The sequence below is a fragment of the Eptatretus burgeri genome, chromosome 5, assembly GCF_056783735.1.
Source record: "Eptatretus burgeri isolate ZD-2024b chromosome 5, Ebu_testis_v1, whole genome shotgun sequence".
NCBI classification, from domain to species: domain Eukaryota; kingdom Metazoa; phylum Chordata; class Myxini; order Myxiniformes; family Myxinidae; genus Eptatretus; species Eptatretus burgeri.
In genome coordinates, this window is record NC_140965.1 from 111070084 (window position 1) to 111097445 (window position 27362).

Sequence of the window (27362 nt, forward strand, 5' to 3'; positions counted from 1 at the left end):
ACATCTTCACTTTTGTCCCCAAATTTCAGCTTCCTAGCGCAAAAGATGGCTGAGATATCGCCCGGACAAACAAGAAAGAAACAAGCCGGTAGGCGACATGGGTGGTCGCTACATAATTGCATACTAGTCATACAGTTTTTAACGGATCTGGCTGAAATTCTTTGACAAAGAGGTTGATTATAGTGCGCATAAAAGCCCGAAGCCGATTTTTGATTTTCGAAAAAATAATTTTTTTAGGATTTTTCAAAAATTTCAAAGTCTTGTTGCTAGGCAACGGTGGCGTCCATAGCAACGGTGTTCAAAAGCATACAACTAGATCCTGGTATGAACCCACCTACCAAGTTTCATCAAAATCGCTTGACTCCTCTGGCCTCCAGAATTGTCCATTACATACAAATATACATACAAGCCGGTAGGCGACATGGGTGGTCGCTACATAATTGCATACTAGTCATACAGTTTTTGACAGATCGGGCTGAAATTTTTTGCCAAAGAGGTTGATTATAGTGCGCATAAAACCCTGGAAGCCGATTTTTGATTTTCGAAAAAATAAATTTTTTATGATTTTTCAAAAAGTTCAAAGTCCCGTTGCTGGGCAACGGTGGTGTCCATAGCAACGGTACTCAAAAGCATCGAACTTGATCCTGGTATGAATCTACCTGTCAAGTTTCATCAAAATTGGTTGAATCCTCTGGCCGCCAGAGCTGTCCATTACAAACAAACACGCAAACATACGTACAGACAGACAGAAAAAGTGAAAATAAGGGTACTCTCGCCACCACCCAACATACAAACATACAGACAGACAGAAAAACTAAGAATAAGGTTAGTCTCGCGACCACCCAACAAAGAAAACAAACAAATGGAGGAAAAAATCTGAGTACTCCCTTCCTTCGGCTCCTGGCGATGATGTCATGCATTGCCTGGACATGGAATAGGGAAGGAGCAGTGTGCATCAATATTTCCAGTGTGAACCTGGCCATCATGCTTTCAACCTCCTTACTAATCTATGTTCATTTATGTGGTTGGTAAAGACAATGGGTTTAGGGTAATGAATTCAAAATAAGTGGGTCAAGGAAGAGGTTGTATTATTGACCTTTTGGGCCTTTATTATCTTGTGACTACTGGGACACAATGAAGCAAGGGCCTCTGATAAAATAGAAGAGCCGAGAGAGACCAACAAAAAAAAATGTTTTGACAAACTTCGACATTCACCATGCCAATTTCACCCATTTATTGTTGCGAATAATGATATTCATTTTTAGTTCGATTCATATCCGCCATCACGTTGAATATCCCATAAAGAGCTTGTGGCACATTTTTCTCTTTCGGCTCATGAAACAAAATAGCAAAGGATTGCTATTGTTAACAAGGAAAATGAATTGGAGGGAAAACGAAATTGATAATTTCAAATTAATTTCACATTTTAACCCTTTCATCATTTAGTGATTCTCAAAATGATGAATCTTGCATTTTAAAGAATTGCATAGAAGATGGGAGGATTATTAAAGGATCGGAATCATTGTATGACGACGGATAGGGAGCTTGAGAGAGATTTAATTTTTGTGTATCATGACAAAGGAACCCAATTGGCAAGGGGCAATGCGATTTCCACACGTAATGTGATCCAATTATTTTTTAAAACTTACCTTCTTTGAATAAATGGCAGCACGTTTCAATATCTCGGAGTACCGGACTGTCTCTTCCATCAGCCCCTAATAGGGAGAGTGGCATGTATGCAACTGTGAGTTGTGGTACTGTGATGACAGTTCTGGGTTATTACGGTCATTAATTGATTCTCAAAATTATTGGAATTAAAACATTGATTCCTTGATTCTGAGGGTACATAAATTGAAAGCAATAGTGTATGTGTGTGTGTGTGTGTGTGTGTGTGTGTGTGTGTGTGTGTGTGTGTGTTTGATTTGTTCTTGTTGACTTCTATCTCCACAAGTGGATTGGTTTCAGGTAGAGCGGAGACCTACCAGGACTGTGGTATTTAAACAAAATAGCACAGTCTCCTTTGAGAGCTGAATGAATCACTGTTTCTTGGTTTATGAGGAGGTGTGAGGTGGGTAAGGTATAATGTTTTGAAAGAAAGGAACTATGTAGCATTTCCAAAGATGGCCTTTGGCCACTACTAAAGCCACGTGTATAATAATTCTGAGAAGTGAATCTGACAGACGTGGGACCAATTCAAAAAGAACTACCCATCAAGATGCTGAATTGAGGTTACACTGTCAGAAAACTTATTTATTTATGCCATAATGAAATGCTATCCAGGGCCTGTTTGTAACTGCTCTGTTTCCAGGAGGTTACGGTGTCCACCACAGTTTTACTATGCTATGCAGAGGATCTACCATGGACTTAATAGCGGTGCAAACAGTTGTATCAAGAAATTGCAACAAATAATGACACACAATACGATTGGATCACAATGGTCACATGAATGATGTAAAAGAGATTGACTCATGACTTGACAAGTTTGCTCTCACTGTTTGTAGAGTGGTCAAAAGCTTCCCAGAGTGGTCAACTGGCCACTGACAGCGCAGCAGGAATCGCTGCTCCGTTGCAGTGAAGACGTTTGTGTCCCGGGAATCCGAACATCGAGACTTGGACAAATGGTCAGGAATTCATTTGAACTGGACCAGACTCTGCATGGCAACACTCAGAATCATAAGGTACTTAACGACTGGAATTTTTTTCTTGTTATTGGAATCTTCAACAATGCAACTTTTTTTTTTAATTGCTGTCTGCCAATGAACTAAGAAAAGACTGTGAAAGGATATTCCGTTTTCATTTCAATCCCAAAGAATTGGTCAATTAATTTTTTGGGTTTTTCGTATTCTTCCTCATCCTCTTCATTCTCATCCTGAAACAAAATGAAATGCACACATGGTGATGTTTCTCCTCATTACACCAATTTAATAGAAATCAACTAGAGAGATGTTCAGCCTGGTGTTGGTGTAATGGTTCGGGTAGCGGCTTGGGATCCAAAAGGTCCTGAGTTCAAGCCCCGATGGCCGCTTCAATTAATACACACCAGGAGGTTGACTCAGCCTGTCATCCTTCCGAGGTCGGCGAAGTGAGTGCCAGTGTACTGGGCCCGGTGTATGGTCAGCTCAGGTATGGGAGCATGTGCCAGAACAGCGCGTCGCTGCGTCCACTTTCCGCCAGTACTCCAGGGGCCTCCGTCTGGCCATCCCCCAGGCAGATGCCAGGCCCATCCCCATCTCCTTGAGATGATGGTCAACGTGCTGCAACCATGAGGCACGTGGTCGGCCCACTGGCCTCCTCCACTCATGAGACTCCCTCGCTGTGAGAATCTGGTGAGCAGGATCAGCGTCAGGAAAACGAGCCACATGTCCATACAGCCGCAACTGACGCTCACGGACTATGCAGGTAACAAATCTCATCCGAGTCTCTCTCAGCAACCGCTCGTTGGACACAAAATCTGACCAGCGATAGTCAAGGATTCTCTGAAGACACTTGGTACCAAAGGAATTAAGTCTCCGTCTCAGATCCTTGGTCAGAGTCCAAGTCTCGCACCCATAGAGCAAGACTGGAAGTACCAAGGACCTGAAGACTCGGACTTTAGTCCTCCCGCACAGGTACCGGCAGCGCCACACCCCATGATCCAGTGAATCCATGACTCCCCAGGCCCGACCCAGACGTCTATTGACCTCTGACTCGCAGCCAGCAGAGACATGAATATCACTGCCAAGGTAAGTGAATCTCTCCACGACCTCAACATCCTCACCACAAACAGACACAGACAGGACAGCAGCATCCAAGATGTCAACGAAAGCCTGGATCTTAGTTTTGACCCAAGAAACCCGTAATCCCAGCGGCTCCGACTCCTCATTCAGCACCTCGAGGGCCCCCAAAAGGATGTCTAAAGTCTCCGCAAAGATGACTGCATCATCTGCAAAATCAAGGTCCGATATCTTGACATTCCCAAACGATGCACCGCTACTTGATCTCTCCGACATCCTCCCTAAAATCCAGTCCATGCAAGTGCTGAAAAGTGTGGGGGCAAGTACACACCCCTGACGAACTCCAGTAACAACTGGAAATAAGTCAGAGATGGTACCACCACACTTCACAGCACTCTCAGTACCAGAGTAGAGTTCAGACATCAGATCGATCAGTTTTGGTGGCACCCCACGAAGACCAAGAATTCTCCAGAGGACATCCCGATTCACTGAATCGAACGCTTTACAGAGATCAACATAGGCTGCAAGCAGCCCCTGTCGAAACTCTTTTCTGCGTTCAGTGAGGACACGAAGGGCAAGGATACAGTCAATCGTTGACCTCTTTGGTGTAAAGCCTGACTGCTCTGGACGCTGGTGCTCAAGCAGATGGTGGCGAACCCTATCAAGAATTATCCGAGCAAAGACCTTGCCCGGCATTGAGAGCAGCGTCACCCCTCGGTAGTTGTTGCAGTCTTGGCGATCACCCTTCACCTTTCCAGAGAGGGACAACAAGACCCCTCTTCCAGTCAGTTGGGATAATGCCTGTGTTCCAGGCAGAGCACAAAACTGCATGCAACGACACGAGTGCAGCATTTCCACCAGCCTTGAGAAGTTCGGCATGGATGCCTCAGATCCCTGGAGCTTTGCCCCGTTTCAACTGGTTCACCGCAGCCCGTGTTTCCACAAGCGAAGGTGGACCACAGTTGATTCGAGGGTCAGCAACAGGGATTGTAACACCCTTGACGTCCAACTCGACAGCTGGGGGATCAGCCTGGTACAACCGCTCAAAGTAACCGGCCAAGCGGGCCTTCACTTCAGACTCCTCTGTCAAGAGCCTACCACTCTCTGCTCGAACTGCAGTGCTCCGAGGGATGGGCTTGGATGAACGTAATGCGCAAATTCCCCTGTAAGCGGGACGAGAATCACCTGTCCACAGGTGATGCTCTACCCCCTCACAGATTCCTTGCACATAGGCCTCCTTGTCCACCCTCAGTGCACGTACAGTTTTACGCCTCAGCTCCCTGAACAGCTCAGCTCTGCCATTCAGCCTGGCCCTGCGACTCTGGTCAATGGTATCCAGTGTCCCTTGAGAGACAAAATTCTTCTTTGCCCTGCGGTGAGCTCCAAGGCATCCACCGGCAACATCAAGGATGGTGGTCTTGAAGGCACTCCACAACTCTTCAGGACCCCCAAAGCAACCAGACCCCCCCAAGTGTCCACTCAGCCTGTTCGCAAACTCCTCAGCTACTCTCTCATCCCTGAGCTTGGCAACATTCAGCCTAGGCTGGGATGGTACCAATCTCCAGGATTTAAGGTGCAGCTTTAGAGTTGCTACAACAAGCCTGTGGTCAGTATTGAGGAACTGAGCACTCCGGTGGACCCTGCAGTTCTGGATCATCCTCCAACGACCATCAATGAGGACATGGTGAATCTCCTTTGCCACACCGCCAGCGTTGGAATACCAAGTCCAGCGATGAGCTTGTGGGTGCTGAAACCATGAACCAGCCACCCTAAGTCCATGACTTCTTGCAAAGTCAAAGAACTTAGTGCTATTCTGGTTCATAGTTCCTGACCCATGGGGACCAACACACACCTCATAACCGTCCCTATCAGTTCCAGTCGATGCATTGAAATCCCCCAAGACTAGAAGTGTATCTCGTCTGGGGCACTGATCAACCACAGACTCGAGCGTGGCGTAGAATGCATCCTTCTCTGTGAGATCACTCGCCTCAGTCGGAGCATAAACAGAGACCAGGGAAATGACACCTAAGGAGTGACGAATCCTTAATCTCATAATACGCTCGTTGACCGGTGTTACCTCAATTATCATTGGGGTCAGCTTATTGGACACAGCTACAGCAACTCCTTGGGTATGGTAACCATCAGAGCGACCAGACCAATAGTAGGTGTAACCACCCACCATTATCTCTCCGCAATACGGTCTCCGAACCTCAGAGAGAGCTGCAATCCCGATGTCCAAATGCTTGAGCTCAGATGATAACAGAGACAGGTGATCATCCTCTCTTAGGGATAGGACATTCCAGGCACCCACCCGAAGGGACCGCCTCAGGTTAACCAAAGGAGACCGCCGTCTGGTGGACGACACCTCAGCACCACTCCGACACACTCTCCCGCAATCTGACCCAGGGATGTTACCCCGTGGTTTCCCTCCTATCAAAGATTGGGGGTCCCGAAGGCTTTGCCCCAATCCCGTCATCCGGTGAGCTGCCCTGCGAAGGGAAGCTGCACAGGAGGTACTCCCACGGAGTGGGTTTTCAGATTTTTTTGCGTTTTTGCGTTTTGCGGAATGAAGAGTTTTACGGTGGCCGGAGTGCAAATCCTGCCACCAACCTCCTAATAAGAAGTAACCCCACTACAGGAGGACGTCCGCAGACACAGTTGGGCACTAGATATGGATGCCGGTTGGCTCACAAGGAGCTCCTCCGCCCTTTGACAGGTTTTGTTTTTAATCCTGCTGGGTGTCCATATCCAAACACCCCCCTCACCAGAAAACCTGGTGGGGGAGACGGTTTCGTCGCTGACAACCCGACCATGGAACAGGTTAGTACAGGTTTACATGGTACCTGTAGCAGGTCACAGATCGAACCTGACCTGACATAAGCTCCGGTGTATGCCCCGGTTAGAATAGGTGTACCATATCCCTGTGTCGTAAGAGGTGACCAGGGTTGCTTCAGGAAGGGCATCCGGCGTAAAACATCTGAATCCGAAATGAGGCCTTTTGCGCATGTGCTGTGTATGTTTACAGTGGCTTGGTTTAGCTCGCCGGACACTTTTAAACTGCCATTGCAAACGCGAAATCTGTGATGCAAGTCATCTTTCAAACACAATTTTCATCATTTAGACAAAAGAGTGGGAATTTCAAAATGGTAAGCCTTAATTATTCTGCTCCTGAATGCAAACCTGTCTTCCAGAAATTTAAATAATACGATACATATCTGTGCACGAGAGGTGTGTGTCGGGGTCTGATCATTTCCTCTTAATACAATTATCTCGTGGCGGAAGTGGTGATAACACACACACACACACACACACACACACACACACACACACACACACACACACACACACACACACACACACACACACACACACACACACACACACACACACACACACACACACACACACACACACACACACACACCACCTCTTTTCACCAATAGATGCAAAAATCGAGTATAATTGATCTTGTGGCCCTGGAACCAAACAAAAAATATATATTTATAATGGCACTCAAAGTCCACACAACTCCCACCCTCTTCGTCCCAAATGTTATTGAAAGTAAATAACCTCATTGTAAAACTTACCCGGTGCATCGACAAGCCCCAGATATGATATTCCCATCGGTTTTAAGAAGAACGAAGGGTTGAGGAGAATGCACCTGTTTACGAACCCGACAATAAGGGCCCTTCCAAAAACCCGACAACATGGGCCCTTCCAAGAGCCCATATTTTCGAGAGTTTTTGCAATATGGACTGCAAAATATCAACTTTTTGGATGAGTTGATAAGGAAGTTGTTCAACTGTTTCATTGTGCAGAGGCACACTCCTTTCTCGCAAGTATGTTTACAAGTATTTTTGGCTTCTTTTAAAAAAATTGTCATTTCATTCAATAATTCTTATCTGGCAGGCATGAAAAATGTTCAGGCTGCCCCGATTTATTTAATTACTCGGGGTTTCTGTGGATGCGCGCTGAGTAATCTGGGGTGGATTCTGTCATTTTGAAAGTGCCGTATTGTTTATCATGGAGTGCAGTAGTACTCCAATTAGAGGGATGATCCTGGGAAAAATGGCTGCCCATTCAAGTATGTACACAATGACATGCTTATAAACAACTATCGAGTGAAGTAATAAGCATTTAAAAGCCATGCTTTTTATTCTCGAACGTTTTTTTAATTTAAAAAGATGCCAGAATACATCGCTAAAGCACCACAACGACAGTTCGCTAAAATGCCAATTTGTCATTCTTCTTATTTTGCTTCTTCCCATCTAAAAACATTGTTAAAATGTAGCCCGATGTAACTCGATAACTGCTGAAGCCGTGATGGTCATTCCAGTCTGAAGTTACTTTGTCTCTGGGCTACTAAAAGCAACCCAAAATTTTAAGGTATATTAAAAATTAATCGTTTTATTATGAAAAGATATTGAACGTAAATGTGGATTCAACCAAACCAGGCCAGGATCGTAGGGGGGGGGGGGGGTGGGGTGGAGATGGACAGCAACATTCTAAAAGCGATACATATCCAAACCATCCCCCAAATCAACTGAAGAAACTATTAAAACAACTTAATAACCTCGATGGATTTAATCCATCCCACAATAACAAAATACAAGTCTGGAGACGGCGATGGTTCACGAGCAATGTACACGGTTCGCCTTTTTTGTTTTTTGACCTTTGAGGGGACGCCACGGGCAAACTGGGGGGAATCGGGAAAAACGTAAATGATGAATGTTGTAGTACTCGAAGAGCATTACTTGAATACCAACTTTCATTCAAAACAGTTGAAAACCCTTGGAGCTCGATGCACAATTTATTGATTTTTTTCGACATTTTCGAAATTCGTGACCTGTGACTTTGACCCTGGGACGAAAATGAAAAATCGAGCTCCGTGGGGCTATGTATGTGCCATTGGGATAACCAAATACCGAAACCCCTGCCAGATTCGACAACTCCCCTCAGAGAAGATGCAACTTGAAATCGGCTACCCCCTAAAAATACAGCTGGGTGGAGCCACGCCCATTCTCAGGAAAACCCAACGAGATCATGATATAAACCTCCCACCCAAATTTTATCAGGATCGGATCAAAACCCACGGAGCTATGCTCGGGACAGACAGACAGACAGACACACACCCATAACGAATATAGTGGTCACTTACTGACTCGTGAACCAACACTTACTGACTCGTGAACCAATATAAAACATGAAGCATTTTATTACTCAAAAAAATTGCAAAAACAAGAAAAAACTAGAGGGGGAGCACTCGGTAGCGTGCAAAACCTCTGCCGCCAATACTGCTAAGTCACTCAAGTGAACCTGATATCCTATTCATTCAATTTGATGTCAACAGTGCTCACAGAGTTATAGTTTGCAACTTTCCCTTTTACTTTTAACATTTACATGCTCAATTCATTCGTCATAACTGGATTCCTTGAGACAGAAATTGATTTTACGTGGGTATATCCACCTGAAGTTCCAAAATCAGCCACAATTATAATTTTGGCATGTTTTTTTTTGTTGGAAATCATTATACCATGTAGAAATGCAAAAAAAAAATCGAAATTTTGTTGAAAAAAATTAGCAATTTTTTTTTCTCTAACAATTTTTTTTTGGGGGGGGGGGAGTTGGAAATCACTTAAAACATTTAGAAATGCAAAAAAAAAAAATTCTAATATTTTTTCAAATTGGCCGCGGTAGTGGCCATATTGGATTTTGGACCAAGTCCAAAATATAATGGCAGGATCCATGGACCAGACCTAACCCTCCCACCAAGTTTCGTCAAAATCCGTCGAGGAGTTTTTCCGTAATACTGTTCACAAACAAACAAACAAACAAACAAACAAACAGAAAGGGGTGAAAACAGTAACCTCCATCCATCTTCGATGGCGGAGGTTAAAAATATGTAAAAAGAGGGATAAAACTTAAAAAAAAACAACCAAACAAGGTAAGAATGACATCATGTTATGTACAATGCCACAATACGACACCACGATCCTTTTATGGTTTACCATCATGATATATTTAAAAGTTCTCGTTTATATTTATGGATTCCTTTTCGTCTTTCGTTTCTTGTCTTTTTGATTAAATAGCGAGACCTTTCCTTGTGTTATTCTCTATTTTATGAAGAAGTCATGGAAAGAGCATTTAAGTAAATGTTGGCTTGTTACTTGTGCGCATGACCATGTGTTAAGTGATCATTATTTATTTTGCCATGCCTCCAGTTCTCTCCATGATCGATGTCCTTCCAACACTTCTCTCAACAGCTGCAGGATCTTGCACCAGCAATGTAACGCATCCTGTGCATCCAGAGAGACAGTCAGAGATCCAGTTCAAAATCCTGGAAAGATGTCTCTCACCAGAAAGGTGTGTGTGTGTGTGTGTTTTTAGTAAATAAATTTGCATTCGCAAAGTGTATGAGCAATTATGCACAGCAAGAGTTGCTTAATAGATTAACTATAATATACGTGTATTTTTCCTTCAATGATGGAAAAGTAATATTTTTATTGCTCCACAATATTAGTTTTGTTTTATAACTAGTGAAGAAATACTTTAAAAGTTTTTTCAATGCAATAATTTTGCATTCTCATGCACTTTTAAAGGTGGATTAAACCGGTTTTGTGTATTGCGAACCAGGCAAGAGGTTAATTTCAGCATGGTTACCCACTCACGACCACGATATTTAAAATACTGTACTAATGTCCTCGTCTGTTTAATCTAGGTATTTTGTCATATGCTTATGTTAAATCGTGAAAATCTTGAAGATATCAAAGAAATAAGTTTTTCTTTAAGAAAGAAGAAATACAATGTTTACCATGTAATTTCCATGAGAAGCCCTGGACACCTTTACAATTTGTGGTTTTCCAACACCTCTCACTCAGTCACATCCCCAGAACCATTCAACCATGAGTTTTGTATGTTCAGGTGTAAGGCAGCCAGTTAAAGGTAATTTCTGAAGGTCATTGTTTCACCTGCCTGTTGTACATAAAGACCATCAGAGCCGATTTCAGCGAATGCCGACTCAGATTGCTGCAGGGCTTTCAATACAGCCACAGGCACAGCAACCTGAACCGGCTTTTGCCACTGCAGGTCCATTGCTGTTCTGTCCACCACCTGGTCAAACAAACTGCGTTGCCCTCCACACGTCATAATCTCATGTAAGGCTTGAATGTCATGGCTCTCCTGAGTGACCCGGTCATCCTCACCATCTGCCTGACTCTGCATTGTGATGCGGTCCATTGACAGGTACAGGTCTGCTAATGCTGTGGACAAGCACATTGCATACAACATTATGTATTATCAGTATAACACATTTGATGTATATGGAAATGATTAATAAAAAAAAAAGAGATTTATAGCACTGATAAGCATTACCAATTAGCAAGGCTCCTGTCTGACATTTCAAACAAAGGAGTGGTCTTCCTCTGGTACTATGCAAGTATTGGGCACCTCATGTTAAGCATAATGTAACTGCAATAACATGAGACTATCTCATCATTTGATTATTTTAGTCACATGATACCCCCTGTCCATTAAGAAGACGCTTTTGGGGGCATCCTAAAAATGGGCGCATAATGCCTGCACAGTCATGGAGAAAGACCGCTTAATGGTGGAAACGTCAGACCTGAGCTTTGCCAACTGGAAGACAGTTCTGCAGCCACGTGGGTGGTTCCAGTAGTTATGAATATAATAATCATTCAAACATCACATTTTACTTTTCTTATTTTTCACTTCAGAAGTTTGGTCAAAATATAAATGATAACGAAAAATGTAATTAGAGAAAATATCAGCTTGGAGAAAAATGGAACAAATAATTGCAACACCCATGAGGATTCAAAAGTGTTTACCTGCAGCAAACCTCTGAGCTGGGTCATTGATTGAAGAGACTTTGAACCTGATGTAAACAGACAGAACTACAGTGTACATGCAGTCTTGTTTTGCTCAGTTGTTTAAGTTTAAGTGAATATTTGGATAATATGAAAGTATGCCCAGGCAATTCACAAAAATAAAGCAAATGCCAAAACAATACAACTTTATTTCAAAGCCAGCCACACTGCATATAAATCCAATTCCAGGTTTCATCATTCACCAGAGATCTATTGAGATTAAAAAGTCTACTCGCTGGAATCGTGAAAAAATGTCCCCGTTTAATAGAAGGCTGAGATTTTGTGTGACGATGGGCATCAAAGCTGATACACCAGGAAAAAAAAAATCACAGGACCATCGGAAAGCATCTGCAAATGAAAATATAAATAAATGCAAAAGATAAATGAAAATAAATAAGTGAAAAAAATGCAGGTAAGCAACCCGAGACAATGGTGAAGCACAGTAATTTTGCATGCCGATGGACATCGAAGTAGATACACTAGGAAAAAAATCACAGAAATGTTGGAAAGCGTCCGTAAATGAAAATATAAATTAATGAAAATACAATAAATGAAAATTAAAAACAAAAAATCAAATGCAGGTGTGCGACCTGAGACAATGGGGAAGCACGGTTCGTTATTGCTTACGATGTGTAAGCATACCCGCAAGTATATACATATATATATATATATATATATTTCTTCTTCTTCTTCTTCTTCTTCTTCTTCTTCTTCTTCTTCTTCTTCTTTCGGCTGCTCCCATTAGGGGTCACCACAGCGGATCATCTGTATGATCCGCATAGTGATTTGGCACATGTTTTACGCCGGATGCCCTTCCTGACGCAACCCTGGTCGCCTCTTACGACACAGGGATATGGTATACCTATTTTAACTGGGGTATACACCGGCCCAGTACACTGGTACTCACTTCGCCGACCTCGGAAGGATGACAGGCTGAGTCAACCCCCTGGTGTATTAATTCAGTGGCCCAACGGGGCTTGAACTCAGGACCTTTTGGATCCCAAGCCGCTGCCCTAACCACTGGGCCAACACCAGGCTCCATATATATATATAATTATAATTGTGGCTGATTTTGGAACTTCAGGTGGATATACCCACGTAAAATCAACGTCTATATATGTACATACATATATATATATATATATATATATATATATATATATATATATATATATATATGTATAAATATATACCGTATATTTATATATATATATATATATATATATATATATATATATATATATATATATATATATATATATATATATATATATATATGCATGGATATGTGTGCAGAGTATGTAAAAATAATTAAAAAAAAAAAAATATATATATATATGTACAGTCTATATATGTACAGTTTATATATGTACAGTCTATATATGTACAGTCTATATATGTACAGTCTAAATATGTACAGTCTATATATGTACAGTCTATATATGTACAGTCTATATATGTACAGTCTATATATGTACAGTCTATATACGTACAGTTTATATATGTACAGTCTATATATGTACAGTCTATATATGTACAGTCTATATATGTACAGTCTAAATATGTACAGTCTATATATGTACAGTCTATATATGTACAGTCTATATATGTACAGTCTATATATGTACAGTCTATATACGTACAGTTTATATATGTACAGTTTATATATGTACAGTCTATATATGTACAGTCTATATAGGTACAGTCTAAATATGTACAGTCTAAATATGTACAGTCTATATATGTACAGTCTATATATGTACAGTCTAAATATGTACAGTCTATATATGTACAGTCTATATATGTACAGTCTATATATGTACAGTCTATATACGTACAGTTTATATATGTACAGTCTATATATGTACAGTCTATATATGTACAGTCTATATACGTACAGTTTATATATGTACAGTCTATATATGTACAGTCTATATATGTACAGTCTATATATGTACAGTCTAAATATGTACAGTCTATATATGTACAGTTTATATATGTACAGTCTATATATGTACAGTCTAAATATGTACAGTCTATATATGTACAGTCTATATATGTACAGTCTATATATGTACAGTCTATATACGTACAGTTTATATATGTACAGTCTATATATGTACAGTCTATATATGTACAGTCTATATATGTACAGTCTAAATATGTACAGTCTATATATGTACAGTCTATATATGTACAGTCTATATATGTACAGTCTAAATATGTACAGTCTATATATGTACAGTCTATATATGTACAGTTTATATATGTACAGTCTATATATGTACAGTATATATATATATATATACTTGTACTTCATTGTGATTGGGTGGAGTAACACAATGTGTCAAGATGGCACTTTTTGGGCCCAAATACACTGCCTATAGAAAGTCTACAACCCCTTTCAAATTTTTCACCTTTTGTTGCCTTATTGCCTGGGAATTAAATTGCATTAAATCAGACTTTTCCACCTTTATTTATACACCGTAACCATCAACTTCCAAGTGAAAAACAAATTGCACAAATTTCATAAAATTAATTAAACTTACAAAACTGGAATATCTACTTATGTATATGGAAATGATTTGTTTGTCTTTTTGGTTTGTTTCTTACGAAATCTAAAGATTTTGTCAGTATATTGATGACTTCCGTTTCTGTTTGTTTGTTTGTTTGTTTGTTTGTTACTTACGAAATCTAAAGATTTCTTAAGTATATTGATGACTTCCGTATCTGTTTGTTACTTACGAAATCTAAAGATTTCGTAAGTATATTGATGACTTCCGTTTCTGTTTGTTTGTTTGTTTGTTAGTTTGTAGGCACGATAACTCGAGAACGGAAGACGCTACCAATGTTAAATTACACCACGTGATTCAGGAGGATGATGGCTTGTGCTGATTAGATTTTGGTCAAAATCGGTCAAAGGTCAAGATCACAGTGAGGTCAAACATCCAAAAAATGATAACTCGAGAACGGAAGAAGCTACCAATGTCAAATTACACCACGTGATTCAGGAGGGTGGTGCCTAGCGCTGATTAGATTTTGGTCAAAATCGATCAAAGGTCAAGGTCACAGTGAGGTCAAACATCCAAAACATTCAATTTTTGATGGTTTGGTACAGAATCATCAGAGAAACTTAGAGTTTGCGTCACTACCTTCTCTGGAGACAGCTTTTATTAGACAAGGTCAGCGGTCAAGTTGACGATTTCGTAAGTACCAGTCTATGACTGCTTGTTTATTTGTTTGTTTTTTTGGCTGAAATGCAAAACGTTACATTTAGCGCAAACCCAACACAGCACTTCATCCAAAGAACACCATCTCTACTATGAAGCATGTTGGTTACAGCATCGTGTTATGTGGAAATTTATTATCAGCAGGGATGGGGCACTTGTCAGGATAGAAGGAAAATGGATGGAGCAAAATATAGAAAAATCCTGGAGGAAAACCTGCTGCCCTCTGTAAGAAAGCTGAAATTTGGACAGAAGTTCACCCTTCAGCATAACAACAACCCAAAACACACAGCCAAAGCTACACTGGAGTGTTTAAGGAACGAAAATATAAATGTCCTTGAGTGGCCCAGTCCGAGCCCCGACCTAAATCCAATGGAAAATCTGTGGCATGACTTGAAAATTGCCGTCCATCAATTCTCCCCACACAACTTGACTGAACTTGAACAGTTTTGTACAGAATAATGGGCAAATATTGCCCAATCAAAGTGCACAAAGCGAGTGGAGACCTATCCCAACAGACTCACAGCTGTAATTACTGACTATGGTGCTTCCACCAAGTATTAACTCATGGAGGTGGACACTTAGCCAACGAAGATATTCTAGTTTTGTATTTTTAATGAATTTACTGAAGTTTGTAGAATTTGTTTTTCATTTGGAAGATGTGGGTTATGATGTGTAAATAAAGGTGGAAAAAGTCTGATTTAATACAATTTAGTTCCAGGCTATAAGGCAACAAAAGTTGAAAATTTTGAAAGGAGGTTCAGACTTTCTATTGGCACTGTACAATCTGGCCGAAATAGTCACAGTCAGTGGGGCATCATTAACCATTATACAAGCCGAAAAAGTCTTCAAAAGTGACCAGGTAGATGAAACGGGTATTTATTGTCCTGACGAACCCCAATAAGGGCAAAACCAGGTCGGTTGCTTTGCTTTTCATCTGTTTGGTGACACCTTTTGACTTTGAATTTGTGTCGTGCAAGATGCCCTTCTGGGTTTGCACTCATGAATCGGACAAAACTTGATGGACAGGTTGGGTGTGTGACAGGGACAAATTTATTAAATTTTTGTGAAGATCCGAAACCAGATCTGGATACAATATAAATATATATATATATATATATATATATATATATATATATATATATATATTTTTTTTAATGAATCTTCACCATTGAGAGATTTAGCCAAATACAATACATGGCACGATATTTGAAAAAGTTGTGGACAAGTTATTACAAAACTAGGTGGATGAGTTGGTGAAGTAAAAGAACAAGCCAATTCGATTTTGTTCAAGGTCTAGATCTAGATCCAGACTATGAGTAGGATACAAAACGTAAACTGTTCAGCCTCGTGGAAGTATGCTTTCTACCGAGTGCTTTACTCGTTTCCTCCACCACTGAAGTTGAAAGGGAGTTATGTTTTCACCCCTTTTTGTCTGTTTGTTTGTGTGCAGGATATCTCAAAAAGTTGTGGAAGGATCTGGATGAAATTTTGTGGACAGTTTGGGTGTGCGACAAGGACGAACTGTTTAGATTTTTGTGAAGATCTGAATCAGGATCTGGATACGATAATTATTTAATTTTAAAAGTGATTCTTCACCATTGAGAGATATGGCCAAAACCGATATAGTACTGTATAGCATGATATTTCAAAAATGTATTGGGCCCGATGTGTTCTCACGGATCAGGCAAAACATAGTGGAGGTATGCGCTCTCCCGAGTGCCATTCTCGTTATCTACACAACTCGTGGGCCCATTAGACAAAATTTTCATTGGTCTTCACAACCTTTGAGCAAACCTGTCTGTTATACTACTGTAGCATTAGCTTGCCTTTCACCAAGCCCAGATGTGCTTTGGCCAAGGTGGGGATTATCGTTTGTTATTATTATTGTCAAATTATGCTATTATTATTGTTGTTAATATTATTACTATCAATTTGTAGATGCATTGTTTTGTTATAAGAATGCCATGGCGGGGAAGGACCTATATTAATCTGCTCGAAACACTTTAACATGGTGTGCGTTTGAAACATTGGAGTTCTTCCCGATTCTTTGAAGTTAGCCCAATCAACTTAGGAAATCATGATGATCAATTTGGTGTGTCACATTCCATATCAGATAGCTCCAGCATAATTCCACACAAAATGTCACACACACACACACACACACACACACACACACACACACACACACACACACACACACACACACACACACACACACACACACACACACATCGTCCATTTATAGTAGATTGTATGCAATCAGTTCACCAGGGGTACACTGTTTATGACTCAGCATTTGAAATAAAATAATGTACTGTGTTGTCGTATGACATCATGTAAAAGCATCACTTCATACTTCATCATAATCTGAGGCTCCAAATATGAACCCATATATTGCAAATACTGTCGGTGTCAGTGAGAGGGGGAAAGCGTAATACCTGCAAAGTGCATCGTGAAGGGGTGAGGCCGTGCGTAAGCACTGTAGAGTGGCATTGAGGAAACAACTGTTCCCCATATTCATGAGTCCCGTTGGTACATCAACCTGCCAACAACAACAGCACCAATCTCTCCATGAGGGTGAACATCACTGTTTTATAAAATATGATGACCATCTTAATTTCTATTTCTGTATTCATTCCTTTTTCCTTCTTGTATTTGCACCACTCTTTCTTGCATCTCCTCTCGTCTTCCACATGCAGCTCCTCGACAACATGGTTATGATTTACTTTACCATGTGTAATAATACAGAAGGATTCCAAGATTGGAGTTGGATATTACTTACTCTACTGTTTGTCGCATCACAGGCCACAAATGGAAAAGAAAAAAAGTAAATAAAACTTTGATAAATTGTTGTGTTCTTTCTTAGGTGTCATGTTCCTTCCAAATTTGTTGTTGTTGCCTAATTGCCGGATGTTGATAGATTGGGAGGAAGATGATGATGCAATGAGGAGGGTGGAACTTGAGGGAGATGCCTGCTTCATGGAGTCGGAGATGCGTGAATGTTACGTGCTGGAGGAATAAATGGACTTGTGCCTTGCAATCAATCACATTGTTTAGTTTCTGTTGAGCAACACACCAGAAATGTGATGTATGTATGTATGTTTGTTGTCTTACTTGGAACCTCCTTATCATTGATGATTGGTCAAGCTCTCGAATAGCGTTTTTACCACTTTTGGTTAACCCTTCGCGTGCTGCATTGTGTACGGCCACATGGTTCCCTGTTAATTAATTATTTTCATATGGCTGTGAATTTCAAGTGGTATTTGCAAAAAAAACAAAACTTGGGTGTCAAGTTAGATGGATAACCAAAAAAAAAATAATTTGTTACAATTATTTTCAACTCGTCGAAAATGTGTGACCGTAGCACGCAAAGGGTTGAAATAGACCTCGGAACACCCAGCCATTTCCAAACATAACTACTAATTGCTCTTTCCATTATTTCCACTCTCGTTAATGTGATCTCATGCACCTGCATTGGCCACAGAATTCGTGGAAGCAGACCAAACTGAAAATTCCACAACTGTACCAGGTAACCATGACTTCTTGAACACTTATGGTCCCTCTGAAATAATCTTCTGTACCTCCACTCCATGGTGGCAGTTGTTTAAGGGAAAGGAATACCACCTTCCAATACTCTACTGATTCTTCTTTCACAGAGGGAATCTTCTCTCCAGCAATCTGAAACCTTAGCGACTTGTGCTATCCCTTTGCCAAAAACAAACTCCTGCTCTTCTTCGGTTGAAACTTCATCTGACTCCATAAAATTAACTCATCCAGTCTGGCTATCATTCTCTTCATTATCTCTGTTTTGTCCATAATTAATGTCATATCATCCATAAAGGATCGCATTGGGGGAAGAACTTGGCCTAATAAGAGCTGCACTCACTTTCCGCAACCTTCTGCTGCTCAAATAATCAACTTCATGGTCATGACAAACAACAAAGGTGACAGCACACCCCATGGGAATACCAACCTCTCGGGATTGTCAGTTAGTAATAAATAAAGTGGTTGTGAACCTCAAAAATATCTGCTCATAATACATCCTGATGAGGTTTATAACCTTCTCTGGAATCCAAAACACCCTCATAGCCTTCTCAATGAGAACATGTGGGACAGAACCATATGCATTGGCCAAATTAAGCCATACTACATGAAGGTCTCTCTTCTCCTTCCTTGCATACAAAAAGTTGTGGATGGGTTTTGACAAAACTTGGTCGATGAGTTGGGTCGGTAACAAGAACAATCCGATTCGATTTTGGTTCAGGTCCATATGCAGATCCGACCGATGACTGAATTACAAAACATAAACTGTTCAGCCAGGCGGAGATATACGCTTGACTGAGTGCCATTCTAGTTTGTCTTGAAATGCATTTCCGAACAGTGCGCCCAGCTTCCGAAAAAGCTAAAAACAAATTAACTGCAAACAAACATTCTCAATAAATATAAAGAGATGAATTGTGCCAAGAGACTTCACCGAAAGGCCCATTTGGACAGAAGTTAAATCTTCAATGAAAGTCGTTTTCTTGACTGGCTCACTGGGAAGGTCTCCTGGAGAGCCGATGAGGATAAGGTTTGCACCCTGGGAATGGTGATAGAAAAAAACAAAGCAACCATTCAAGTGAGAAGAGGAAACATTAATGAAAGAAGAATGACAAAGTTAAACCTGACAATGTATATGTATGTATATATATATATATATGTATATATATATATATATATACATATATATATATATACATATATATATACATATATATATATACATATATATATATACATATATATATACATATATATATACATATATATATATATATACATATATATATATATATACATATATACATATATATATATATATACATATATATATACATATATATATATATACATATATATACATATATATATATATATATATATATATACATATATATATATATATACATATATATATATATATATATATACATATATATATATATACATATATATATATATACATATATATATATATATATATATATATTTATATATATATATATGTATATATATATATATGTATATATATATATATATATATGTATATATATATATATATGTATATATGTATATATATATACACACATACACATATATACACATGGTGTCCCAAAAAAAATGCAACTTTTAAAATGCTTTGTTTGATCCTAAAAATGCAGTAATTTTGTCACTAATGCTTCATTTCTTGTTGCAGAGACCCTGAAGTTTATTTTGATACCAAGCAAGCACCAGAAAAATGCCAAGACTGACCGTACAACAACAGATGAAAATTGTTGAACTTTGGAACCAGACGAAAAGTGTCATACAGGTGCAACGTCTTTACTCGAGACATTTCGGTATCCACTTGCGCCATGCACCAAACTTTCGGACAATAAAGTGCACCATCGCAAAGTTTACCAATGTTGGAATCATTTGTGACCTTCACAAGGGTCACAGTGGTCGGAAGAGGACAGGTCGTAGTGAAGAAAATGTGGAAATGATGAGACAGGCGGTCGTTCAGAGTCCAAAAAAATCGATTCGACGACTTTCTGCCGAGACAAACATTCATAAGAGCACCGTTCAGAGGATCCTTCGCCAAGACATTCATGCCTTTCAATACAAAATTCAAACGGAAACGGTGCTTACTGATCAACAGAAATGCAAATGACTAGACTTTGCAAATAGGTTCTCAGGAAAGTTGGAGGAAGATGCAGACTTCCTCAAAAAACTTCACATGACGGACGAATGCCATGCTCACTTGTCTGGGGAGGTAAACAAGCAAAACTTTCGGTACTGGGGAACTGAAAATCCTGGTAATGCATCAACTGAACTGGTGCCTCGATCTGTTCTTAAAGTCACCATGTGGGTGGCGGTTGGTTGCTATGGGATTACTGGTCAATACTTCTTTGAAGTTGACCAGGGATACACTTGCATGGAAAACCAGAGGAACTATCGCGAAATGATTCAGGAATTCTATCTGCCTGAGCTACGTACTCAGGCCCATAGGAGAAACAACCTGATCCAGATGAGAACCCAGTGGTTCCAGCAGGATGGGTCACCGCCCCATACAGCCAGGGAAACAAGGCGTTTTCTCAACCAACATTTTGAGGGCCGCTTTATCTCCCTCTACGAAGATGTTGAGTGGCCACCGTATTCCCCTGACCTTACTCCTCCAGACTTCTTCTTGTGGGGGTATCTCAAGGACAGGATCAATGGAAACCCTCGGCCTCAGGCTCTTGTTCAGCTGAAGGAAAACATCCACTGAGAAATCCAGAACATTCCTCAGGAAACGTTTCCCAAAGTGATGGAGAACATCACAACGTGTTTGCAGGCAGTGATCGGACAACGTGGAGCATACGTCGAACATGTGGTCTAAAAGAAAACGATTCTATACCAAAATTTAAATTTTGGTGGCAATTTGACATTGGTACAAAAAACTTCTACCTTTCAGCTTTCTATCCAGCCATATATCTTTTAAAAAAATATATGTTATGACCATCCTCTTTGCAGATGAAAAGTATATTTTTTGGGGACACCCTGTATATGAATAGGGTGAATATACTGATTCTGGTTCACTTTTCCCCATGTAAGTGAATGGGGGATTTTCAGCGATTCATATTTTTTTCCCTAAAAATAAACCCCCTTTTTATCCCAAGGTATATTTATTTGTCTCCCCTTTGACCCTCGGGGCACTCTTTTCAAATAACCAATGCAATAAGATAAAGATTTGTTCAAGTAGTGAAGTAGTAATGTGATTTGTTAAAAGTGACTCAAAAGAAATATCTGAAACATGTACGCCGAGGGGCACTCTTTTTCAAATAACCAATGCATATTGTTTAGCTCACTCATTGAACCTATAAAGATTTGTTCATTCTCAAATTCCTTCAATAGTTTAATTTTCTTTGCACAATAATCCCCATCTAAAATATAAAAAAAAACATTTGAATTTTTTTTTTTCCAGATACCCCTTTTGTGCCATTATGAAATGATAAACTTCTCTTAATGCTCTCGTCTGACGACCTCCTGAGCCTCAGACTATTTTTTTGCATAAGCCACGCCCACTTTTGATAAGCCCCACCCACTTTTGATAAGCCCCACCCACTTTTCATGAGGTATTTCCATAAGCCACGCCCACTTTCCCTAAGCCCCGCCTACTTTTACATCATTTCCAGTTCATCTCTGACTCACAAAGAAATCACTAGAAAATTCTAGAATGTTATGGTTTTGAAAAATTTCCCAACGAAGGCTTGTCTGGGCTTGCCCAGGCAATTTTCAAACAATTCTCCATTTTGAAAAAAAATTCTCCATTCTAACATCTGACTCACAAGGCTTGCCTGGGCTTGCCCAGGGAATTTTCAAAGAATCCTCCATTTAATTTTTTTTTCTCCATTCTCACACAACATCACAACATCTGACTGTACAAAACAACATTACAACATCTGACTCACAAGGCTTGCCTGGGCTTGCCTGGGGTTGCCCAGAGAAACCAGTCTTTCTGTGTAAAAGATTCAAGCCCAGACTCCATTTTAAACATATTTTTACTTTCATTGAGCATGGAGTGCTGTGCTGACTTTGGGGTTCCTTGGAGTTATACTACTTGGATGGAACTAAACCTTCAAGTTGATGAACTGGATTCAAACCTCTTATCTGTTGAGGTAAGATTTTATTTTCCTATTTACAGAGTTTGATTGAATCATAGACTCATTTAATAATTAAATCACTTAATTAATACATTATTATTTTCTCTCACAGGAAATTGCATCTGAAAGACAAAATGAAAATACTGCTTTTTCCACAACTTGGGACGAAATTGTCAGTTTGGTTGAAGATCTTGTGAGCGACCAAGACCCACAGAATGAGCTCGTCCTTGATGACCAAACCAAAGAGTTATACCTTGGAAACCTTGTGATCGACCAAGACCCACAGAACGAGCTCGATCTTGATGACCCAGAATACAAGTTTTACCTTGGAGACTCACAAATTTTGAAAAAAATCAGTAAATGAGTTATCATTGGTAGTTTTAAATATGAAACCTACCTCGGAGACCTCACAAATTTTGAAAAAAATCAGTAAATGAGTTCTGCCTTGATGGTTTAAATAACTACCTTGGAGACTCAGGAAAAGGGTTCTGCCAAGATGGTTCTAAATATGGGACCTACCTTGGAGACTCACAAATTTTGAAAAAAATCAGGAAATGAGTTATCCCTTGGAGACTTTGTAAGTTGGTTTTATTTTGGAGACTTGAAATGTGGGTTCTGCTTGATAACTCACAATGGGATACATATCTTGGAAACTCAACAGAAATGTGGTTATACCTTGAAGACTTGGAAAGTTGGGTTTATTTTGGAGACTTGAAATGCTATCACGCTTTAGGATCTAAACCTATCGATGTAGTTCTTTGTCGGATAGTGCTTGATGAGAGCAAGAGCAAGAAAGTTCTGGGAAGAAAGTGCAGGCTTACTCCCCCTTTCTACGTCATCAAACCTGAAAGCCTTAAAATACAGAATTGGAAGAAGAGAAAAAAACATAAAAAATATATATGGGTGGAAATCTCATTTTGAAAAAGACATTGTGTTGGGCGAGGGTTGGGTTGGGGTTGAGGTTTTAAATGTGAGGGTTGGGGTGAGGGTTGAGATTTTGAATGTGAGGGTTGGGGTTGAGATTTTGAATGTGAGGGTTGGGGTTGAGATTTTGAATGAGGATTGGGAGACACACACGTGCACACACACGTGCACACACACGTGCACACACACACATACACACACACACACACACACACACACACACACACACACACACACACACACACACATACACACACACACACACCAACAAACAAAAGTTAAGCCTTGACTATTCAGTTGAGGATTCTGTGTTTTGGGTTCACAGATCTAAGAATGTCCCCCCTTGACACACATTATATACGGCAGATGCCACCTGTTATACACCTCAGACTTGGCCCTCGAGTGTCCACAACGGAGTATAGTAGGAGGGAGTGAAGCGCCAACCCATTGCTCCCATGGGTATTATCTGCTTAGTTTTGTCTTTTGTAATTCCTGTGAATAAAATGAAATCTCTTCCCCTTCTAAATCATATATCTTATAAGTCCAAGGAACCATGTCTATTACATCAACAATTTAAAAAAGTTCGTTTGTCCATCGTTTAGTATAACCTTTTTCAAAATGAGATTTCACTCTATATATTCTTACGATATCACCAACCTTGAACTTAGGTTTTCTGACATTAATCTCTTTTTCATATTTTAATTTTGTAAATGTTTCTGATGGTTTCATATTCGTTGATGTGTGAATCGTGTCATTATACTTATTGACAATATCCTGAATAAAAGATGACCATTGTTGTGAACCGAGTTGTGTGAATTTTTTTTTATAGTCTCTCTTTTAAGGTACGACGAAAACGTTCAACAACAATGGCCTTCCCTTCATTAAAGGTACTGTATAATGTAACACTGTTATTTTTTAGAATATTCATAAATGTCTTGTTATAAAACTCTCTACCCTCATCAGTCCACATTTTTTGGGGTTTTCTCTTACTTTTATTAAATATCTGATGAAAGGCTAACATAAGAGTATTACCTGTATTGTTTTTTAAAGGGACAACCCATGCTTATCTACTCCTCAAATCAATAACGGTTAAAGCATACTTGAACCCCTTATCATTATTGAGTTCAATCAAATCAGCAGACCAGATATAATCAACTTCCCTGGAATAAACCTTCCTTCTACGAAACTTTGTGAATATTGGTTTATGTAATTCATCAGCTAATTGCTCTTCAGTCTTAATGACATCATTACAGCCTATAAGTTTTTTGAATTTCCAAGGCCAAGTTTCAATTTCGCACTGACCATCTTCTTCACGATGAATCCATCAACTTTATCTCTTCGCGTTGTATTTCGTATCAGAGATAAATTAAACATTTCTCTATTGGCTTCATGCTTTTCTTCCAGCGTTATGGTATTCCCATCATCAATATCCTGCCTCATGCACAAGTGATTAACCCTATTGATGGGCATACTCCATGATTTAGAATTGTCTGCCTCATCTAATCTTTTATCCAAGTTTGTGCCTGGACCACAGAAAGAATACCCTGGAAGATGTAATTCCCCTGGTATTCCAGTAGTTGTAAATTTACTTCATGATAAAAACTTTTGTATATCTCCTCCTAGTTTGTGTTTGGAGATAAATTGATTTTTTTTTTGAACCACACACCGAACATGGACCTTTTTGTATAACCCTGTTAATTTTACTTTTAAAATATGAAATATTTTTAGTATTAGTTTTCTTTTTACATTTGAGACAATAACTCATTTATTTATGAGAAAAATTCCGACAGAGTGCGAAAACCTTTTTAGTTTCCAACATGCACAGTTGACTCTTAATTTTTAAAACATAAAGAATCCTTAGAAATGCCTTCACTCTCTCCTCTATTTATTGAAGAAAAAAATGAAAAACTTGAATCAAAACCAATTTCTTGCCGATGACAATAGTCTTATCGAAAATATTGCAAATAGACTTGTCAATTCTTTGTTTTCCTCCTCGGTGGGTTGAGTTATTTTCTGTAATACCTCCAATCTGTTTTTAATCTCACTGGTTTCCATATTTTGATATTTATTCATTCTCGCTATTTCCTCCCTCTCCTCCCTCTCCTCCTTCTCTCTCTTCTCTCTCTCTTCCTTCTCTCTCTCCTCCTTTCTTTCTTCTCTTTCTTCTCCCTCTCTTTCTCTCTCTTCTCTCTTTCCTCCTTCTCTCTCTTCTCCCTCTCCTCCTTCTCTCTCTTGTCCTTTTCCTCCTCTTCTCTCTCTTCAACTCCTTCCTCGTCCCTTACTATCCTTGAACCACTTACACCCCATAGAATATCATACATATATTCATCAGGATTTCTTGTTATTCCTACATCCAAAATAATTATTTTTACAACAGGAAACCAATAAAATTTATTTTGAATTTCTAAAAGAGCCTCACGTTTTCTTAACTTGATAATTTTTTCATTATTTAACATTTTAATTAAATCCAAAGTTGTTGGTTTATGAACATTAGCATAATGCCAATCTTTTATTGAAAATACCTCATTCTTATGTTGCAGAACATATTTATTAAAATTCCGAATACCCTTTTCTTGAAGGTATGCATGGACACAGAAAAGATAATTTTCTTGAAGTCTTCTTGCTGTCATTTATGGATTAGAAATTTATGTAAGAATAATATTATGACATGAAACACCTCCTCATCTTCCCATAGTTAAATCATTTTGTATTTCCTTACTATATATATATATATATATATATATATATATATATATATATATATATATATATATATATATATATATATATATATATATATATATATATATATATATATATATATATATATATATATATTCCTGTCTTTTTTCTGTTTTCATGATATAAACTAGGGCAAAACCATTTTTATATTTTCCCTTATTAAATTCTTTTATTTGTTGTTAACTCATCGTGCTTCCACAAAACTCATTCTCTATACCAAGTGGATAATATTCTTCCTTACGAGACTGATTTAATTGTTCCAGGTCTTCAAGGTCAATTTTAAATGACCAATTATACCCTCAATCATTCATATCATACCCCCATTTTTCTATTCTCATACAAACGATATGCCCTTCTTTATAAATTTTTTTTTTTAATTCGAACTGTGAATTCTGTATGACCTGGAGATAAAATCAACACTTCTGTATGTTTGGAAAACACGGCCGTTATATTTAAGGATATATATTGTGATAGATCACTTAATCTCACCAAGTCATTCGCGTCAGTCGGGCTTGGATAATTTTTTAATTTATAAGCATTTTTCATATTGATATTTTTGGTTATATTATATTTATGTCGTTCAGCTTGTGCCTTTGTGTAATAATTTGATAAATCAATATGCAGTTATTGGGACACACCAAAGATAGAACCATCTTTACCAACATAAGTCATTTATATTAGATTAAAAATAATGTCATAAAAAATTTATTTTTGTTGAGTTGAAATAACACATATAGACATAATTGTCCACAACACTTGGAATTTAATTCTTGGACTTGAAATGTTTGATAAACACAATTCTGCAAGAATTTTATGACTTCAACAGGTGGTGGAAGACCAAAACTATCAAAATAATATTTGTCTTGACTATTAAAAATACAAACCCAATTTGAACCATTCCCATTATTATATTCTAAGTTCATAATAATAATCTTTGTATGTTTAGGCATGTTTGTTAATTCATCTCTCATACAAATAACCACATTATGAATTTTTAATTTCTTACAATATTTGACAAGATGTAAATTTAACGTTGTATTCTTTCCAAATTCTTTAAACCACTCATCAATGCTCATTTATTAGAAAGATATAATCCATTACCCCTTTTAGTTAATTTTACACCTGCTTGTGCGATAGAAGAAAGCATATCTCCAACTAACAATCTCACTTTATCAAGCAGACCATCAAGTTTTTCAGCAAAATCTACAA

The 27362-nt window shown here is 38.9% G+C and overlaps 1 protein-coding gene across 9 annotated transcripts in view; it reads right to left on the bottom strand.

The window, feature by feature from the left end:
- The window catches only part of LOC147027157 (ubiquitin carboxyl-terminal hydrolase 14-like), a 165896-nt gene that overhangs the window by 88721 nt on the left and 49813 nt on the right, over positions 1-27362 (bottom strand). For 5 of the 9 annotated variants that reach the window (XR_015058710.1, XM_085883340.1, XM_085883347.1 and 2 more), the window contains 8 exons: positions 19301-19405; positions 17265-17368; positions 11558-11604; positions 10686-10972; positions 9929-10009; positions 2787-2869; positions 2493-2610; positions 1650-1715 (listed from right to left, as the gene is read on the bottom strand). Coding sequence is in view for 8 of the 9 variants with exons in the window: in XM_085883340.1 (XP_085739466.1) it covers positions 1650-1715; positions 2493-2610; positions 2787-2869; positions 9929-10009; positions 10686-10972; positions 11558-11604; positions 17265-17368; positions 19301-19405 (891 nt within the window). In the remaining variant the exon portion in view is untranslated. The remainder of the gene's footprint in view (positions 1-1649; positions 1716-2492; positions 2611-2786; positions 2870-9928; positions 10010-10685; positions 10973-11557; positions 11605-17264; positions 17369-19300; positions 19406-27362) is intronic. The other 4 variants (XM_085883345.1, XM_085883342.1, XM_085883344.1 and 1 more) reach the window with 3 other exon arrangements.